Genomic DNA, 15,466 nt, shown 5'->3' with positions numbered 1-15,466 from the left:
TTGTTTTCTTTTGGTAAAATCCAAAAGAGAACTTGAACTTTTCTATCTTCATTGAAAAATTTGGTACAGTATTTTAAATTTTTTCATCTCTTTTAGAAAAATCTGAACTGAAGTGGAAACTTTTTATGTTATTTTGGGGAAATAGTCGGAAATAGTAGGAAATGGATCATGTCGGAAATAGCAAATTACGCACCTCAAATCATAAGTTTCAGATAACACACACCTACGAAATACTAAGAAACATTAGCTCAGAAAAGCCTGAAATAGCCAACTACTCATCCCAAACTGTTGGTTTCAGACAACAAACACCTATGAGGGACAAAGAATCCTAGCTCTGAAAAGTCCAAAAAGCAAACTACAAATCCCAAATCATAATTTTCTGACAGCACACATCTATGAAATGCTATGAAATACAGCTAAGAAAAGTCAAAAATAGAAAACCACTCATCCCAAATCATAAGTTGCAGTCAAAACACACATATGAAAGGCTAAGAAATCCAGCTCAGAAAAGTAAAAAAAATAGCGACCCACACCCCCAATCATAGGTTTCAGACAACAAACCCCAACGAAAGACAAGGAATCTAGCTTAGAAAAGCCCGAAATAGTAATTTACATATTCCAAATCATAAGTTTCAAACAACATTCGCCTACGAAATACTAAGAAATCTTAGCTCAGAAAAGTCTGAAATTGCCAACTGCTCATCCCAAACTGTTGGTTTCAGACACCAAACACCTATGAGAGACTAAAAATCCTAGTTCTGAAAAGTCCAAAAAGCAAACTACAAAACCCAAATCATAATTTTCTGACAGCACACATCTATGAAAGGCTAAGAAATCCAGCTCAGAAAAGTCAAAAATAGCAACCCACACAATCCAAATCATAGGTTTCAGACAACACACACCTACGAAAGGCTAAGAAATCCAGCTCAGAAAAGTAAAAAAAATAGCAACCCACACATCCCAAATCATAGGTTTCAGACAACACACACCTACGAAATACTAAGAAACCTTAGATTAGAAAAGCATGAAATAGCAAACTACTCATCCCAAACTATAGGTTTCAGACAACAAACACCTATGAGGGACTAAGAATCCTAGCTCTGAAAAGTCCAAAAAGCAAGCTACAAATCCCAAATCATAATTTTCTGACAGTACACACCTATAAAAGGCTAACAATCATAGCTCTGAAAAGTCCAAAAAGCAAACTACACCTTCCAAATCATAATTTTCTGAAAGCACACACCTATGAAAGGCTAAGAAATCCAGCTCAAAAAAGTCGAAAATAGCAACCCATACATCCCAAATCATAGGTTTTAAACAACATACACCAACGAAATAATAGAAAATATTTCTTAGAAAAGCCGATTTGGTAATTTACATAAACCAAATCATGATTTCCAGACAACGGTCACAAATAAAAAAGTGGGAAACTTTATCTCGAAAAAGCCTGAAATAGCAAACTATTCACCCCAAACTAGAAGTTTAAGAGAACAAACGCTAATGAGAGACTAAGAATCATAGCTCTGAAAAGTCCAAAAAGCAAACTACACATCCCAAATCATAATTTTCTGACAACACATACCTATGAAAGGCTATGAAATCTAGCTCAGAAAAGTCGAAAATTGCAAACCACTCATCCCAATCATAGGTTTCAGTCAACACACACCTATGAAAGGCTAAGAAATCCAGCTCAGAAAACTAAAAAAAAAAAAACCACTCATCCCAATCATAGGTTTCAGTCAACACACACCTATGAAAGGCTAAGAAATCCAGCGCAGAAAAGTCAAAAAATAGCAACCCACACATCCCAAAACAAAGGTTTCAGACAACAAACACCAACGAAGGACTAAGAAATCTAGCTGAGAAAAGCCCGAAATAGTAATTTAAATATCCCAAATCATAAGTTTCAGTAAACACACACCTACGAAAGGCTAAGAAACCTAGCTCATAAAAGCCTGAAATAGCAAACTACTCCTCCCAAACTATTGGTTTCAGACAACAAACATCTATGATGGACTAAGAATCCTAGCTCTGAAAAGTCCAAATAGCAAACTAAACATCCCAAATCATAATTTTCTGACAACACATACCTATGAAAGGCTAAGAAACCTATCTAATAAAAGCCGGAAATAGCAAATTAACCATCCCAAATCATAAGTTTCAGACAAAACACACCTATGAACGGCTAAGAAATCCAGCTCAGAAAAGTCAAAAATAGTAATTCACCCATCCCAAATCATAGGTTTTAGTCAGTACACATCAACGAATGACTAAGAAATCTAGCGCAGAAAAGCCCGAAATAGTAATTTATATAGACCAAATCATAAGTTTCAGACTACACACACCTATGTAATGCTAGGAAACCTAGCTCATAAAAGTCTGAAATAGCAAACTATTCATCCCAAACTATAGGTTTCAGACAACAAACGTCTATGAGAGACTAAGAATCCTAGCTCTGAAAAGTCCAACTAGCAAACTACACATCCCAAATCATAATCTTCTGACAACACACACCTATGAAAGGGTAAGAAATCCAGCTCAGAAAAGTCAAAAATAGCAAACCACCCATCCCAAATCATGGGTTTCAGACAACACATACCTATGAAAGACTAAGAAATCCAACTCAGAAAAGCCCGAAATAGTAATTTAAATATCCCAAATCAAAGGTTTCAGACAATATTCACCTAAGAAATACTAAGAAGCCATGGCTCAGGAAAGCCTGAAATAGTAAACTATTCATTCCAAACTAGAAGTTCCAGACAACAAACACCTATGATGGGCTATGAATCCTAGTTCTGAGTAATCCAAAAAGTAAACTACACCTCCCAAATCATAATTTTCTGAAAGCACAAACCTATGAAATGTTAAGAAATCTAGCTCAGAAAAGTCAAAAATGGCAAACCACTCATTCCCAAATCATAGGTTTCAGTCAACACACACCTACGAAAGGCTATGAAATCCAGCTCAGAAAAGTCAAAAAATAGCAACCCACACATCCCAAATCATAGGTTTCAGACAACACACACCTACAAAAGACTAAGAAATCAGGTTATGAAAAGTCGGAAATAGCAAAGTACACACCTCAAATCATAAGTTTCAGACAACACACACCTATGAAATACTAAGAAACCTTAGCTCATAAAAGACTGAAATAGAAAACAACTCATCCCAAACTGTAGGCTTCAGACCACAAACACCTATAAGGGACTAAAAATCCTATCTCTGAATAGACCAAAAAGCAAACTAAACTTCCCAAAACATGATTTTCTGACAAGACACGCCTACGAAAGGCTAAGATACCTAGCTTAGAAAAGTCAAAAATAGCAAATTAACCATCCCACATCAGAGGTTTCATACAAAAAACACCTATGAACGGCTAAGAAATCAAGCTCAGAAATGTCCAAAATATTAGTCCACCCAACCCAAATCATAGGTTTCAGACAACACACACCAACGAAAGACTAAGACATCTAGCTTAGAAAGGCCCGAAATAGTAATTTACATAACCCAAATCATAAGTTTCAGACAACATTCACCTACGAAATACTAGGAAACCTTATCTCAGAAAAGCCTGAAATAGAAAACTATTCATCCCAAACTAGAAGTTTCAGACAATAAACGCCTAAGAGAGACTAATAATCATAGCTCTGAAAAGTCCAAAAAGCAAACTACACATTTCAAATCATAATTATCTGACAGCAAACACCTATTAAAGGCTAAGAAATCTAGCTCATAAAATTCAAAAATAGCAAACCACTCATCCCAAATCATAGGTTTCAGACACCACACACCTACGAAAGAATAAGAAATCCAGTTCAGAAAAGTAGATAAACAGCAACACGTCCATCCCGAATCATTGGTTTCAGAGAACACAAACCAACGAAATACTCAGAAATTTAGCTCAGAAAAGCCTAAAAAAATAAGGTACATAGCCCGATTCATACATTTCAGTCATCACACACCTACAAAAGGCTAAGAAACCTAGCTCAGAAAAGCCTGAAATAGCAAACTATTCATCCCTAACTATAGGTTTCAGACAACAAACACCTATGAGGGACTATTAATCCTAGCTCTGAAAATTTCAAAAAGCAAATTGCACATCCCAAATCATAATTTTCTGACAACACAAACCTATGAAGGGCTAAGAAACCTAGCTAATAAAAGACGGAAATAGCAAATTAACCATCTCAAATCATAAGTTTCAGAAAACACACACCTATGAATGGCTCAGAAATCCAGCTCAGAAAAGTCAAAAATAGCAATCCACCCATCCCAAATCATAGGTTTCAGACAACACACACCAACGAAAGACTAAGAAATCTAGCTCAGAAAAATCCGAAATAGCAATTTACGAATCCCAAATCATAATTTTCAGACAACACAAACCTAAGAAATACTAGGAAAACTAGCTCATAAAAGCCTGAAAAAGCAAACTATTCATCCCAAACTATAGGTTTCAGACAGCAAACGACTATGAGAGACTAAGAATCCGAGCTCTGAAAAGTTCAACTAGCAAACGACACATCCCAAATCATAATATTCTGACAACCCACACCTATGACAGGGAAGAAAACAAGCACATGAAAGACATAAATAGCGAACCACCTATCCCAAATTATGGGTTTCAGGCAACACATACCTATAAAAGACTAAGAAATCCAACTCAGAAAATTAAAAAATAGCAACCCATACAACCCAAATCCTCGGTTTCAGACAACACACATCACCAAACGCCGGGGCCTTGGGTGGGTCTTTGAGGGTCTGGGGGGGCCCTTGAGGGTCGGGGGGTCCTTTGGAAGGTTGGAGGACCTTTGCGGCCGGGGGGCTTCGTTGGGGGTTGGGGTAGGGGGATTGGAACCCTTTGGGGTTGGGGTAGAGGACCTCACAACACTGTTCAAATGGAAATTGTGTATTATAACGACCACAGAGTTTCACCCTCAAATCCTCTTCTAAAATCTCTTCAAAAATCATCTTTTAAAATGTCTCTAACTGTTTCGCCGAAATAATTCCCTAAAATAATAATTTGTTCTGAAAAGATATAATAAAGCCTTAAAAAAGTATCAAAATGGGGGGTTCAGGAGCCTTGGGGGGGCGGGGGGCCCTTGGGGAGCCCGGCGACCGTTGGCGGCCCGGGGGCGTCGGTCGGGTTTTGGGTGGGGGCATTGGAACCCTTCGGGGTTGTGTTAGGGGACCTCACAACACTGTTCAAATGGAGCTTTTCTATTATAATGACCACAGAATTTCACCCTCAAATCCTCTTCTAAAATCATCTTTTAAATCATCTTTTAAAATGTCTCTAACTGTTTCGCCGAAATAATTCCATAAAATGTCTACAACGGTTTCGCCCAAATAATGAACGTAATTTCAGCGTGTTCCTTTTGTTTTTGGCATCTCTTCGCTGACACATTTCAAATTACTAAGAAACCTGATTCCCACACGAAAACAATTCATCACTAAGATGTTTCTTTGAGAATTGTTTCCATGACGTTTGGTTATTAATATCTTTGGAGTTTGACCAGTAGAGTTGTTTTCAAGGCAAAGACATTAATGACATGGATCTATTCCTGGAACAGTACCTGTCAAACATTACTAATCTTTTCCCGGACACAATTTGGTTAATGATTGACAGCACAGTGAGAGAAATGCTGTTTTTCCATTCTCACTGACAAAAACCATAAGACATACATAAATTGCTGTTGACATCCATGAAAAACATCAAATAAATTGACCAACACACATAACCGTCCAAGAAAACATCCATCAATGTGAGAAAGTTCCTGTTTTTTCAACTGAGAAAAATTCTGTTTTTTCATTCTCATTGACAAAAACCATAAACCAGACATAAATTGCTGTTGACATCCATTAAAGTGAGAAAGTTCCTGTTTTTTCATTCTCACTGACAAAAACCATAAAAAAGACATGAATTGCTGTTGATATCCATGAAAAACATCAAATAAATTGACCAACACACATAAGCATCCAATAAAACATCCATCAAAGTGATAAAATTCCTGTTTTTTCAAGTGAGAAAAATTCTGTTTTTTCATTCTCAGTGAGAAAACCATAAACCACGTGGTCTCCCTAATGACTCTATGCCCATATTTGGTGCCCCCCTCGGAGTCAATAAGGCATCTCTACTCGTATGGCACGCGTACAAAACTTGTTTCTTTAGAGAGATGGAATGCAAGATAAATACCTCTACTCTCTATTAATATGAGACGAGGGCCAAATCAGTCGTGGGATGAGGTATAGGCACGTACGCATGAGTTTATTTTGGGGTCGGCTGAATTCGGAAAGAATAGCGCAAAAAATAGGCGAATTGCATTTAAACTTTACGAAAGGAAACTACAGGAGAATCAATATTTCTTTTAGTGAAATAAGGAAGGCAGGCTATAAAGACTGGTCCACCTGTGTACGTTCCTGATGATAACTGGAAAAATAAATTTAACTCCTCCTAAGGATCCCCTTCAGTTTTATACTTGTATATGTAAGTGTGTTTCTTCCTCCAATTGTTACTTGTTCAAGCCTTGTAAATTTATGAGTGGCTAATAGTGTTTCTTCTAATATAATTTTCTTCCTGTTCATAAAAATTACTGCTCAGTTTCTTATTTTTTGTAAAATATTAGTTTCGGCTTTGTTTTGTTATTTTTTTATCCGACTCCTTATCGACTCGAGGCCTGAAGAAAATATTTAAGGAAATATTCTCTTGAATAAATCACGAGATAAAATTTAAATTGGATGACATTTCATTTGAAGCGTCCAGGGTCTCTTTATATATTTAAACTAAGAGAACGGAATCTTCAGGACACATTAAAAGCGGATGATATCCTAATATTCAAGGGGGTAAATCTTTACTATGCTCTTTATTACGGTCTGCTCGCCAGCTGTCTGTATTCATTAATAATTGATTTAGTTTTTGCGAAAAATTTATTCTGGGTGATTAAAAATATTGCTTGAAAATATTAGAAAACATGCTATTATTAGATATTAATTTATAAAACATATTAATATTAAAAAACATGCAAGTATCTTTCGTACTTTCAAAAGAGGTATTTAATCTAATTAAACGGCCTTTGTGATTCAGGGGTCATTCTTAAAGAATTGGAACGAAATTCGAACTTTAGCGCAAAGAGCGAGGTACTGCCGGGGGGCGAACCCCGTCATATGCGTAATAATTTCTGTTCGTTTTAATTTTTAATGTTGCCCCTTACTTTCAGCTGATTTTTTTTTCAATTTAATTACTGAAAAGAACTAATGAAAGTCGACTGATAACCATTCCTGGAGGTCTTAGTAATTCTTGATTATTGGCGTTGTAAAAGTGAAAATGTTTCAAATATATTTTGTTTTCAGTAAAGCGCAAATGACGCTTTTCTTTTAAATACCACCTCCTCTCCTCTCGGTGACATAATAATCTTTTTCACATTATTTCAAAAACTTTAATGCACCTACACTAATTTAAAAACGACATTAATTTTTTTAATTTGTTATCCAAACAATATTGATGAAAACACAAATATTTAACATGATCAAAATTTTTAATAAGGATTATTAGCCTTCACTATCATTTTCTGTTTTTTTATCCTATATTATCATTTTTTTTCCTTTCCTTTTTTCTATTCTTTCCCCTTTTTCCCTTTTACCCCTAATCTTCATTTTTCTCCTATTAAAAAATAAATTCAACAAAATTACAAACTTCAAACAAACTAAAACCACCCAAAAACTTCTCTTCCTCTATTTTCTCCTCTTTTATATCTCTGAAATTTAAAAAACTAAATTAATCCAATATAACATTTTCATCATCCTAACTATAGACTCTTTTTATCAAAACAGAAAAAAAATAATTTCTCTTTTATACCAACTAAAAATGAATTAAGGCAATCAAATACAACAGGTTACTCTCCGGGGCATACTACAACGCAAATAAAAACAAAACAAAATACACCGCACGTCCCGCTTGTAGGATGCTCCCCCTCCTTAGGAGAATCCTTTGGTGGTGGCTTCAACTACATTCCAAACTTTATATTACCCCTCCAAGCTTCCATTAAAAAAAAAAAAAATATATATATATATATATATATATATATATATATATATATATATATATATATATATATATATATATATATATATATATATATATATATATATATATATATATATATATATATATATAAATACAATTTGAACCATTACTTCCTTACAAAAACCTCAACAAACAATAAAACATATACTTAAACAACACAATACTTATTTAGGAAGAAGGGTTCAAAAATTCTAACAAATTACCCATAAACTTGAAATTTCCAAATAAAATTAATACTTTACCTGATTACCTTACAAAAAAAAAAAAAAAAAAAAAAAAAATCAAATGTTTACCAAACTCTATCCATTCCTCATCAATTCTCTCATTCCGTTTTTTATTCTTTCTCAAAAGTTCTACTTTCCCCCTATCTACTCCTTTCAATCTCTCTAACTCAACTCTTTTTTTCTTTTTCCTCATCTTCCAAATATGTGTACATGACCATATCACTATTAATAACATTCGTTTCTGCCTCTTTTCATCACCTTTTCTTTCAAAATCTAACTTTAAATTATTTTTTTACTATTTAAACTCACCATCTGTATATTCTCACCCCTAAAAATATCAAAAATAAAACTAAAAACTTCTTTGTAAAAAATACATTCTATAAATTCATGCTGTAAACCATCAACCACCATTTCATGGCACGGGTTGTACTCCTTTATTTCGCCCTTCTTGAAACGGCTTAATCTATCTTGGTAAGGTAATATGGCGTGTATCAGTATAAACATCACCTCTCTTCCTCTAGTGTCACACGGTACTTCATTTAGATTTTTGAAAGCCGCATCAAAATTCATGAAAGGTTCTTTTTCTTTAACATGGTATGGAAAATCGTCCTCTCGGGTCCATATGTAATCATCTATGACCCTTTTTCTTTCTTTCTGACTCAATCCTGAAAAACTCCTTTTGATGTCAATTCTCTGAAAAGTTTCCGCTGTTTACTTTAACTGATCAGGGACCTCTTCCACTAGCGTCAAAACTTGTTCCTCCACTACTTCGTTCAAGACCGGTAGTAGCCATTGTCTCTCCAAACATCCAAATTCATCGTCCCTTTGGAGCATCTCATTAGCATTCCTCCAAAAAAGTGATTGGCATACATTCCTATAATTTACCACTCCTATTTCTCCTTTTACTTTTGGTACAAAGCTTCATGCTCAGCATTTTCATGTTCAACTTTTCAATTTTTCCTCTCCACACAAACCTTCAAATAATTTTTTCTATTCTCTTAGCACTCCCTATTCTTTTCTATTCTCTTAGCTCGAAAGCTGGCGCAAAATAGAATAGTAGTGGTAGACAATAATAATAATATAATATATATTGAAAACCCGTCGTATACAATAAATGTACAATGACAGAGTATACAAAAATGCGAAAAGAGGAAACAAAACGATAATATACTAAAAAAAAAAAATTACAACAAAAGCAACAACTTCTTAAATAGTATACAAAATAGTACGAAAAGTGGAAACTGAAAGATAACATACTCAAAAATTACAACAGAAACAACAACTTCTTCGAAAATAGGAACAAAGACAACAACTTTTGAAAGGAGAAAAAAAAAAAAAAAATAAAAAGGGAAACAAGAGGGAAAATTAAACAAGCAAACTTGCCCACTCGTGCTTTACAATTGCTGGTTTTGTTTTTTGCCGGCTAATAAGTGTCTCAACAGCTAGAATTGGGTCCGCTAGGTTGTAGCGCCGAATCAGAAAACTATTTTTTGTCCAAGGTGGCAATTTTAGTAGGTACTTTGCAAAACGGAAAAATAAAGATCGGATTTTAGTCTTTTCACGTTTTGTCAATAAATTCCAGAAAGGGGTCACACATAATATATGTGGCAGAGCGTTAGCGTTGTAAATACTTGCCAGTAGTGGATGGATAAAGTTCAGAGTGGATTTAACGATCAAAGCATAGGAGCTGGATATTCGCCCTTAAAGATGTGAGATCAGGAGGGAACGGGTATGCTGTAATGAGGAACCTATTGGCAGCCCCAGATATACTATTTCATCAACTGGTTTTACTGAGCAATCACCTAGTGTGATATTAGTAGGAGGGTCATTCTTCCAATTATAAAGCAAGACTTCCGACTTTTGGGAGTTAAATCTCAGACCGACTTTCTCGTAGTTGGACTGCAGACATGAGAATAGAATATTTCTTAAAGGCGGTTAAGCGTACGGCTGAGATTCAGCGTGTCATCAGCATAGCATACTAGGGAGATGTCAATGGAATTGAGAATGCATGATGAATGACAGCTGTCTTGAGGCTCAATAATGTTGTTGTTGAAGAAATTGGGGGATAAAATATGTAAATACAATATGCATTTACATATGTCGCTCTGAAAAAACAAAGAACACTCTTCAATATCATTTGCCGTCGCCAGCATCCCTTCAATTTTCTGTATATTTTCTTCCCATAATTTACCCAACTTCATCTCACGGGTCCATGTTACTCCAAGTATTTTCGCCTTTTTTTAGTTTCGCTATCCAAAGTTCCAGTATCATTTCTTCCGTATTTTCTGATTCCAGTATTGGTAAAAGATTGCTTTTTCCCTTGTGGATTTTTACCTTAAAATTCCTCTCATACCAATCAAGTCCTTGTAGAACTGCCTATACATCTTTGACACTTGATAGGGTAAAAGTTGCGTCACCTATAAACCCCAGGGCCTTTAAGCATATCTCCTTACGGAGAGGTAAACCGATTATACGGTCTTCTACGTACTTCAACAAGGGATCAATGTATATTTCAAAGAGGCAAGGCGAAGCCGGGTCACCCTGTCTCAACGATATCTCCAAATCAATCCTCCTTGTAAGCGATCCATTTACATTTATGACAGCTACTGGTTTTGGGTAAAGACTTTTGAACATACGAACAAAATCCTCATGAAAACCATACTTTAAAATCATCAAATACCATAAAATTTCCCTGCCAACTAAATCATATGCTTTCTCAACATCTACACGTAAAAAGTAAGTAGGCTTCCACACTTCATTGTTCTTTCGGGTCATCTAGTCTTTAGTACATAAAACATCTCTTAGAACGCTCAAAATATGCTGTGCTTTTCTTCCTTTCATCTTCCCGAACTGGTAGCTTCCTAGTATATGTGGCATTATTTTTCCTAGTCTTTTTGTTAGCACTAGGGATGCAAGCTTATAGTCGCAGCAAAGCAAGGAGATGGATCTCCAGTTGCGTAGTTCAGATCGTTCCCCCTTTTTGTGTACAAGGGATAATACTGCCTCCTCTTCCGGGTACCCCTCAGTGATAAAAGCGTTAACGACTTTTTCGTAAAAATCCCCCATTTCTTCCCATAGTTCCAAATAAAACTCGTAGCTCAGCCCGTCTATACCGGGGGACTTTTTCTTTTTAGCTTTCCTTAAAACTAGTTCAATTTCTTCTTTCGAGACATGGCTCCTTAAATTTTCGTTTTCCTCCTCGCTTCCCATACGGTTCGTTTGGTAATCATTAATATTCATTTAATTATTCAATTATTATTTAATTATTCATTAATATTCATTAATCGTTTGGTACTCATTTGGCGCAAATGACGCTCTGGCCTTAGAAGGCTTAGAGGGCGTTAGCCCTACTCCTGTTTGTAGTGATTTCTGGTCGCTATAAGTTTGACTTGATTATTCATTGTAATTTCTGGTCGTTTTGAGTCTCATCTATCCATTGTACCAATTTCTGTTCGTTTTAAGTCTGAAATGATTCTATGGCTTTATTTCTGTTCGTCTTTGGTTTAGTATAGCTCTGTATTCCTTTTTAAAACCTGTTTTCGGAAAAGGTTTTTTTTATAATTATTTAATGTATGAACCGTCTATAGTAACCGTCATATTTTAATAGACTGGATATATGCTCAGGGACGATTGTGCCTACGCGCTGCAGTAAGGCCACTGAAATTTGGAGAATATATAAATAGCTTGCCATAGTTAAACCCTATCTCTGTCGTAATTTTTGCTCGATGGGATTTTGGCCTATTTTGAGCTGTTATTGTTTTAATGTTTAACTTCGCAAATTGCTGCCCTTTGCTATATAAAATTTCTTTTTTAGCAAAGAGGGCCTTTGAACTCTGAATTTCTGTCTGAATGAGCCAGCTCTCGATGCTCAATCCATTTTTTCATTTATTAACTACCTTTGATGAAAAAAAGGCGTTCTGGACATCTTTTCGACGAAAACTTGAAATTTCTGTATTTTTCTAGATAGAGCTTGAAATCTCTGCTTACAAGTTCTCAAACATGTTGAATTTGTTTTTGTAACTTTCAGCAAGATTCACAATCTCTTTCCTAAGATAATTCCCCTCTTTCCTAAAATTATAGTAATTGGCCACTGAAAGTCTGATAAGTCCACTGATAAAAAGGCCACTGATAAGTCTATTTTAAACCTAAAAGTACTTGCTCATATTCTATAATGAGAAAGAGAGCAATCGATTGCATAAAATGGACAGGAATATAGTAAAGTTAAGAAATACTAAGGGATTGACAGTCCCTTAGAGTAAGCGCACCGGCGCGAGACTCGAGTCGTCAAGGACGGTCTCAATTTGATTGGTTTCTCAATAATAGTGTAACGCGCTAAAGGAATTTCGGCATTTCAAAAAGAATAGCTGATGCTCACGGTGAAAGTGTGAAAGAATAAAAACATTTTGATGATGACTCCTTATGCCAAAGAAAATTCTGATTGAGCTACTCGGTTTAGTTCTTCCTGTAAATACAAAGAGAACGACTTTGGATATAGTATTTTTGATACACGATGTTCTCTTATGTGTAAAGTTAGGAGTCTAATTCATTTGATGGATTATGTTAGTCTTTGCTTTTTCTAGTTATGAAGACGGATAATTTACTTTCATATTATAGTTTTTACGTGGATGACAATAGCAACGTAAGTTCTTTTATTGGCCATTTTAAAGTGTGTGTCTGTTTTAGTTTCTTATGTTGGTAAAGTTCTACGAAATCATATTATTGAGTTAGGAACAAAGTGAATACACTATTCGATGCCTTTATTTATGCTGATTACGAATATAATAATCATTTCTATCGGAAATGAATTTCAGTCCCCCCCTCCCCCTATATATACCTAACCCAACCTAACCTAACCCAACCCTGAATTGGCATATAAAGGGGGTGGCTGAAATTCATTTACGATAGAAATGATTATTATATTCGTAATCAGCATAAAAAAAGGCATCGAATGGCGTATTCACTTTATTCCTAACTCAATAATATGATTTCGTAGAACTTTACCCTTATGTTACTAAAGTGATCAAGGACATGGGAGCATTTTCAGGAGGGGGGTGAACTTATTAAAACCCAAAATCCTTTATTTAATGTAGACTTATTTGAACATTTGGGAAAAGTTTTTCAATCTTGAGATTAGGGGAGGGGGTCGTATGCTTAAGCATTTGAAAGGGATAGTTGATTGGAACAAAAATTAAAGTATTAACCGCACTATTTTTCTGTCTTTCGGAGGAATTTGTTTGCGGTTGAAGGAATATGGTAAGCAATGACTCAATGATAACACGTGGCCTACTTTACCATGATTTTTAAGGAACAAGATCCCAAAAGGCATGTTACTCTTTTAACAGCTGTTTTTTCTCTTGCTTCAAATTCGAATTTATTTTAACAATTAGGAAAACTATTTGAAAAGAGTGGTTAATAATAATATTTAAGAATTGAACATTTAGAAATTTTATGTTTCGTTTGTCACGCGATAAAATTCGCGACCATGATTAATTGCAGTGAAGAATCCTGGATTTGAAATTAAGATCCAGTAATTTATTCATTTGTAAAAATCATTTGAAAATTTGTATGATTCCACGTCTATATCTGGTTTAGTTTGCTCACATAGACCTTCCTAACAGACTAAGAAGTTCAACTTGTGTAGAATTACTGCTAAAGTCGGAGTCTTTCAGAATTTAGGCTATGACTGTGATTTTGGAGTCGGAAGCGCAACTTAGTACACTTAAATATCACAGTTGGCATAAATATGCAGTGACTCCGATTCCAGTGACTTTTACATTTAAAACCTTGGGGTCATTTGTCATCTCGCCATTTGTTCTGTCAAAATACCTTGAGTTTTGTTTGGTAGTGATCATATGGAAATTTGTACCTCGAATCTTAGGAGTCGGGTTAAGCCTTTAGAAGGTACCAACTCCACGGAACTTATTTCTACTAGTCAAACTAATATTGTATGAAATATCCGTGATTACTATTTTGTAGCAAATTTTAATGCTAATTTTACTATACAATTCTGGATTGATGGGGAGGTTGAATATTATTGAAATGAATTGAAATTATGTATTATTCTTTGCCTTCTATGGGGCCGCCCTCTATTTTCAATTGGTGATAGGTTCCTAACCCATATCCCGGTGCAACCTTGAATATAGACGAATATTGTTCGTCCATTCTGTTATAAGAGTATTTTTGTATTACATTTTTTTAAAATTCCTGTTTATTGTAATAATGCATTCTGAGCTCATTTATTAAAAAGAGTTCCATTTTTGTGGTTAAAGAATACAAATTGAAATTGGACGTCAAGTATCGTTAGATTTGGTTCCTAACTGATGTTTCCTTGGTGTTGAAGTTTTAGGTACTGGTGCATTGTACGGGCACCGCAAAAAAGTCAAGTTTGGTTAATGCTAATGAAATAAAGTAACATAGAATGAATATATAATAGTTTAGATACAAATTTGGGCTATATATTTGCACATTAGGGGTGGGAGCGGGGTGGGTAAAGCATAGCATATATTAAATACGTAACCTAACCTAACCTAGGTACCTTTTCCCCCCTAAGCCCAAAAAAACAATCGTTTAAATATGGAGAAACCACGCTTTGCCATCAATTTATCTAGCAAATCACCCGTTTTCTGCTAATGGAATAGCAGTTTGACGGGTTTCGTGACTGGTTTCTTTGATACAGTATATAGCGATGCCCGCATAATGCACCAGTACCAAGTTTTAATTGGGTGTCTCCATTGCCTAAAATTTTAAAGCAGATCAGCACGAAAAAAAAATAATGTTTTGCTCTAACAGCCAAAAGAACTATATTTTTTTCAAAAATATTGCTCTTCATTATGCATAAGTTCCTTATGCTCCCAGAAAGTCAGAATTTAAAATCCACTTGACCCTCCTCCTTGTCCAATATTCATCGGGGCCTTAAGCCCTTAATAATTGTTCCTGAGACATTTCAGGTATTGTATTTTGGCAATATGGATGCATATAGTGTATTTTAATTTAGCTCTAGCCTTTCCCTAACCACAATTCAGCGTCCATTTGCCCCCTCCCGAAAATTTTATAAATGGTTCAATTTTATGCCCTGAGCCATTCTTGACATATTCCATATACTTCATATTGACAACATGGCAGCACATCGTGCCTTTTTATCTATCAAACTCCTTAACCG

At 35.2% G+C, this 15,466-nt stretch overlaps 1 protein-coding gene across 4 annotated transcripts in view; it reads left to right on the top strand.

Annotated features, from left to right (window-relative positions):
• Positions 1-15,466, top strand: part of CdGAPr (GTPase-activating protein CdGAPr) — a 286,444-nt gene that overhangs the window by 99,254 nt on the left and 171,724 nt on the right. The window contains exon 1 of one of the 4 annotated variants that reach the window (XM_089090759.1): positions 12,719-12,946. The exons of the other annotated variants lie outside the window; for them this stretch is intronic. Within the exon in view, the coding sequence (XP_088946885.1) occupies positions 12,890-12,946 (57 nt within the window). The 5' untranslated portion in view covers positions 12,719-12,889. Of the gene's footprint in view, positions 1-12,718; positions 12,947-15,466 lie in introns of those variants that run through there. 4 annotated transcript variants of the gene reach the window in all.

Source organism: Artemia sp. Qi Xiang Cuo, chromosome 6 (genome assembly GCF_049724085.1).
Source record: "Artemia sp. Qi Xiang Cuo chromosome 6, ASM4972408v1, whole genome shotgun sequence".
NCBI lineage: Eukaryota > Metazoa > Arthropoda > Branchiopoda > Anostraca > Artemiidae > Artemia > Artemia sp. Qi Xiang Cuo.
The sequence above is the reverse complement of the archived record's forward strand: the minus strand, read 5'-3'. Positions and strand labels throughout refer to the sequence as shown.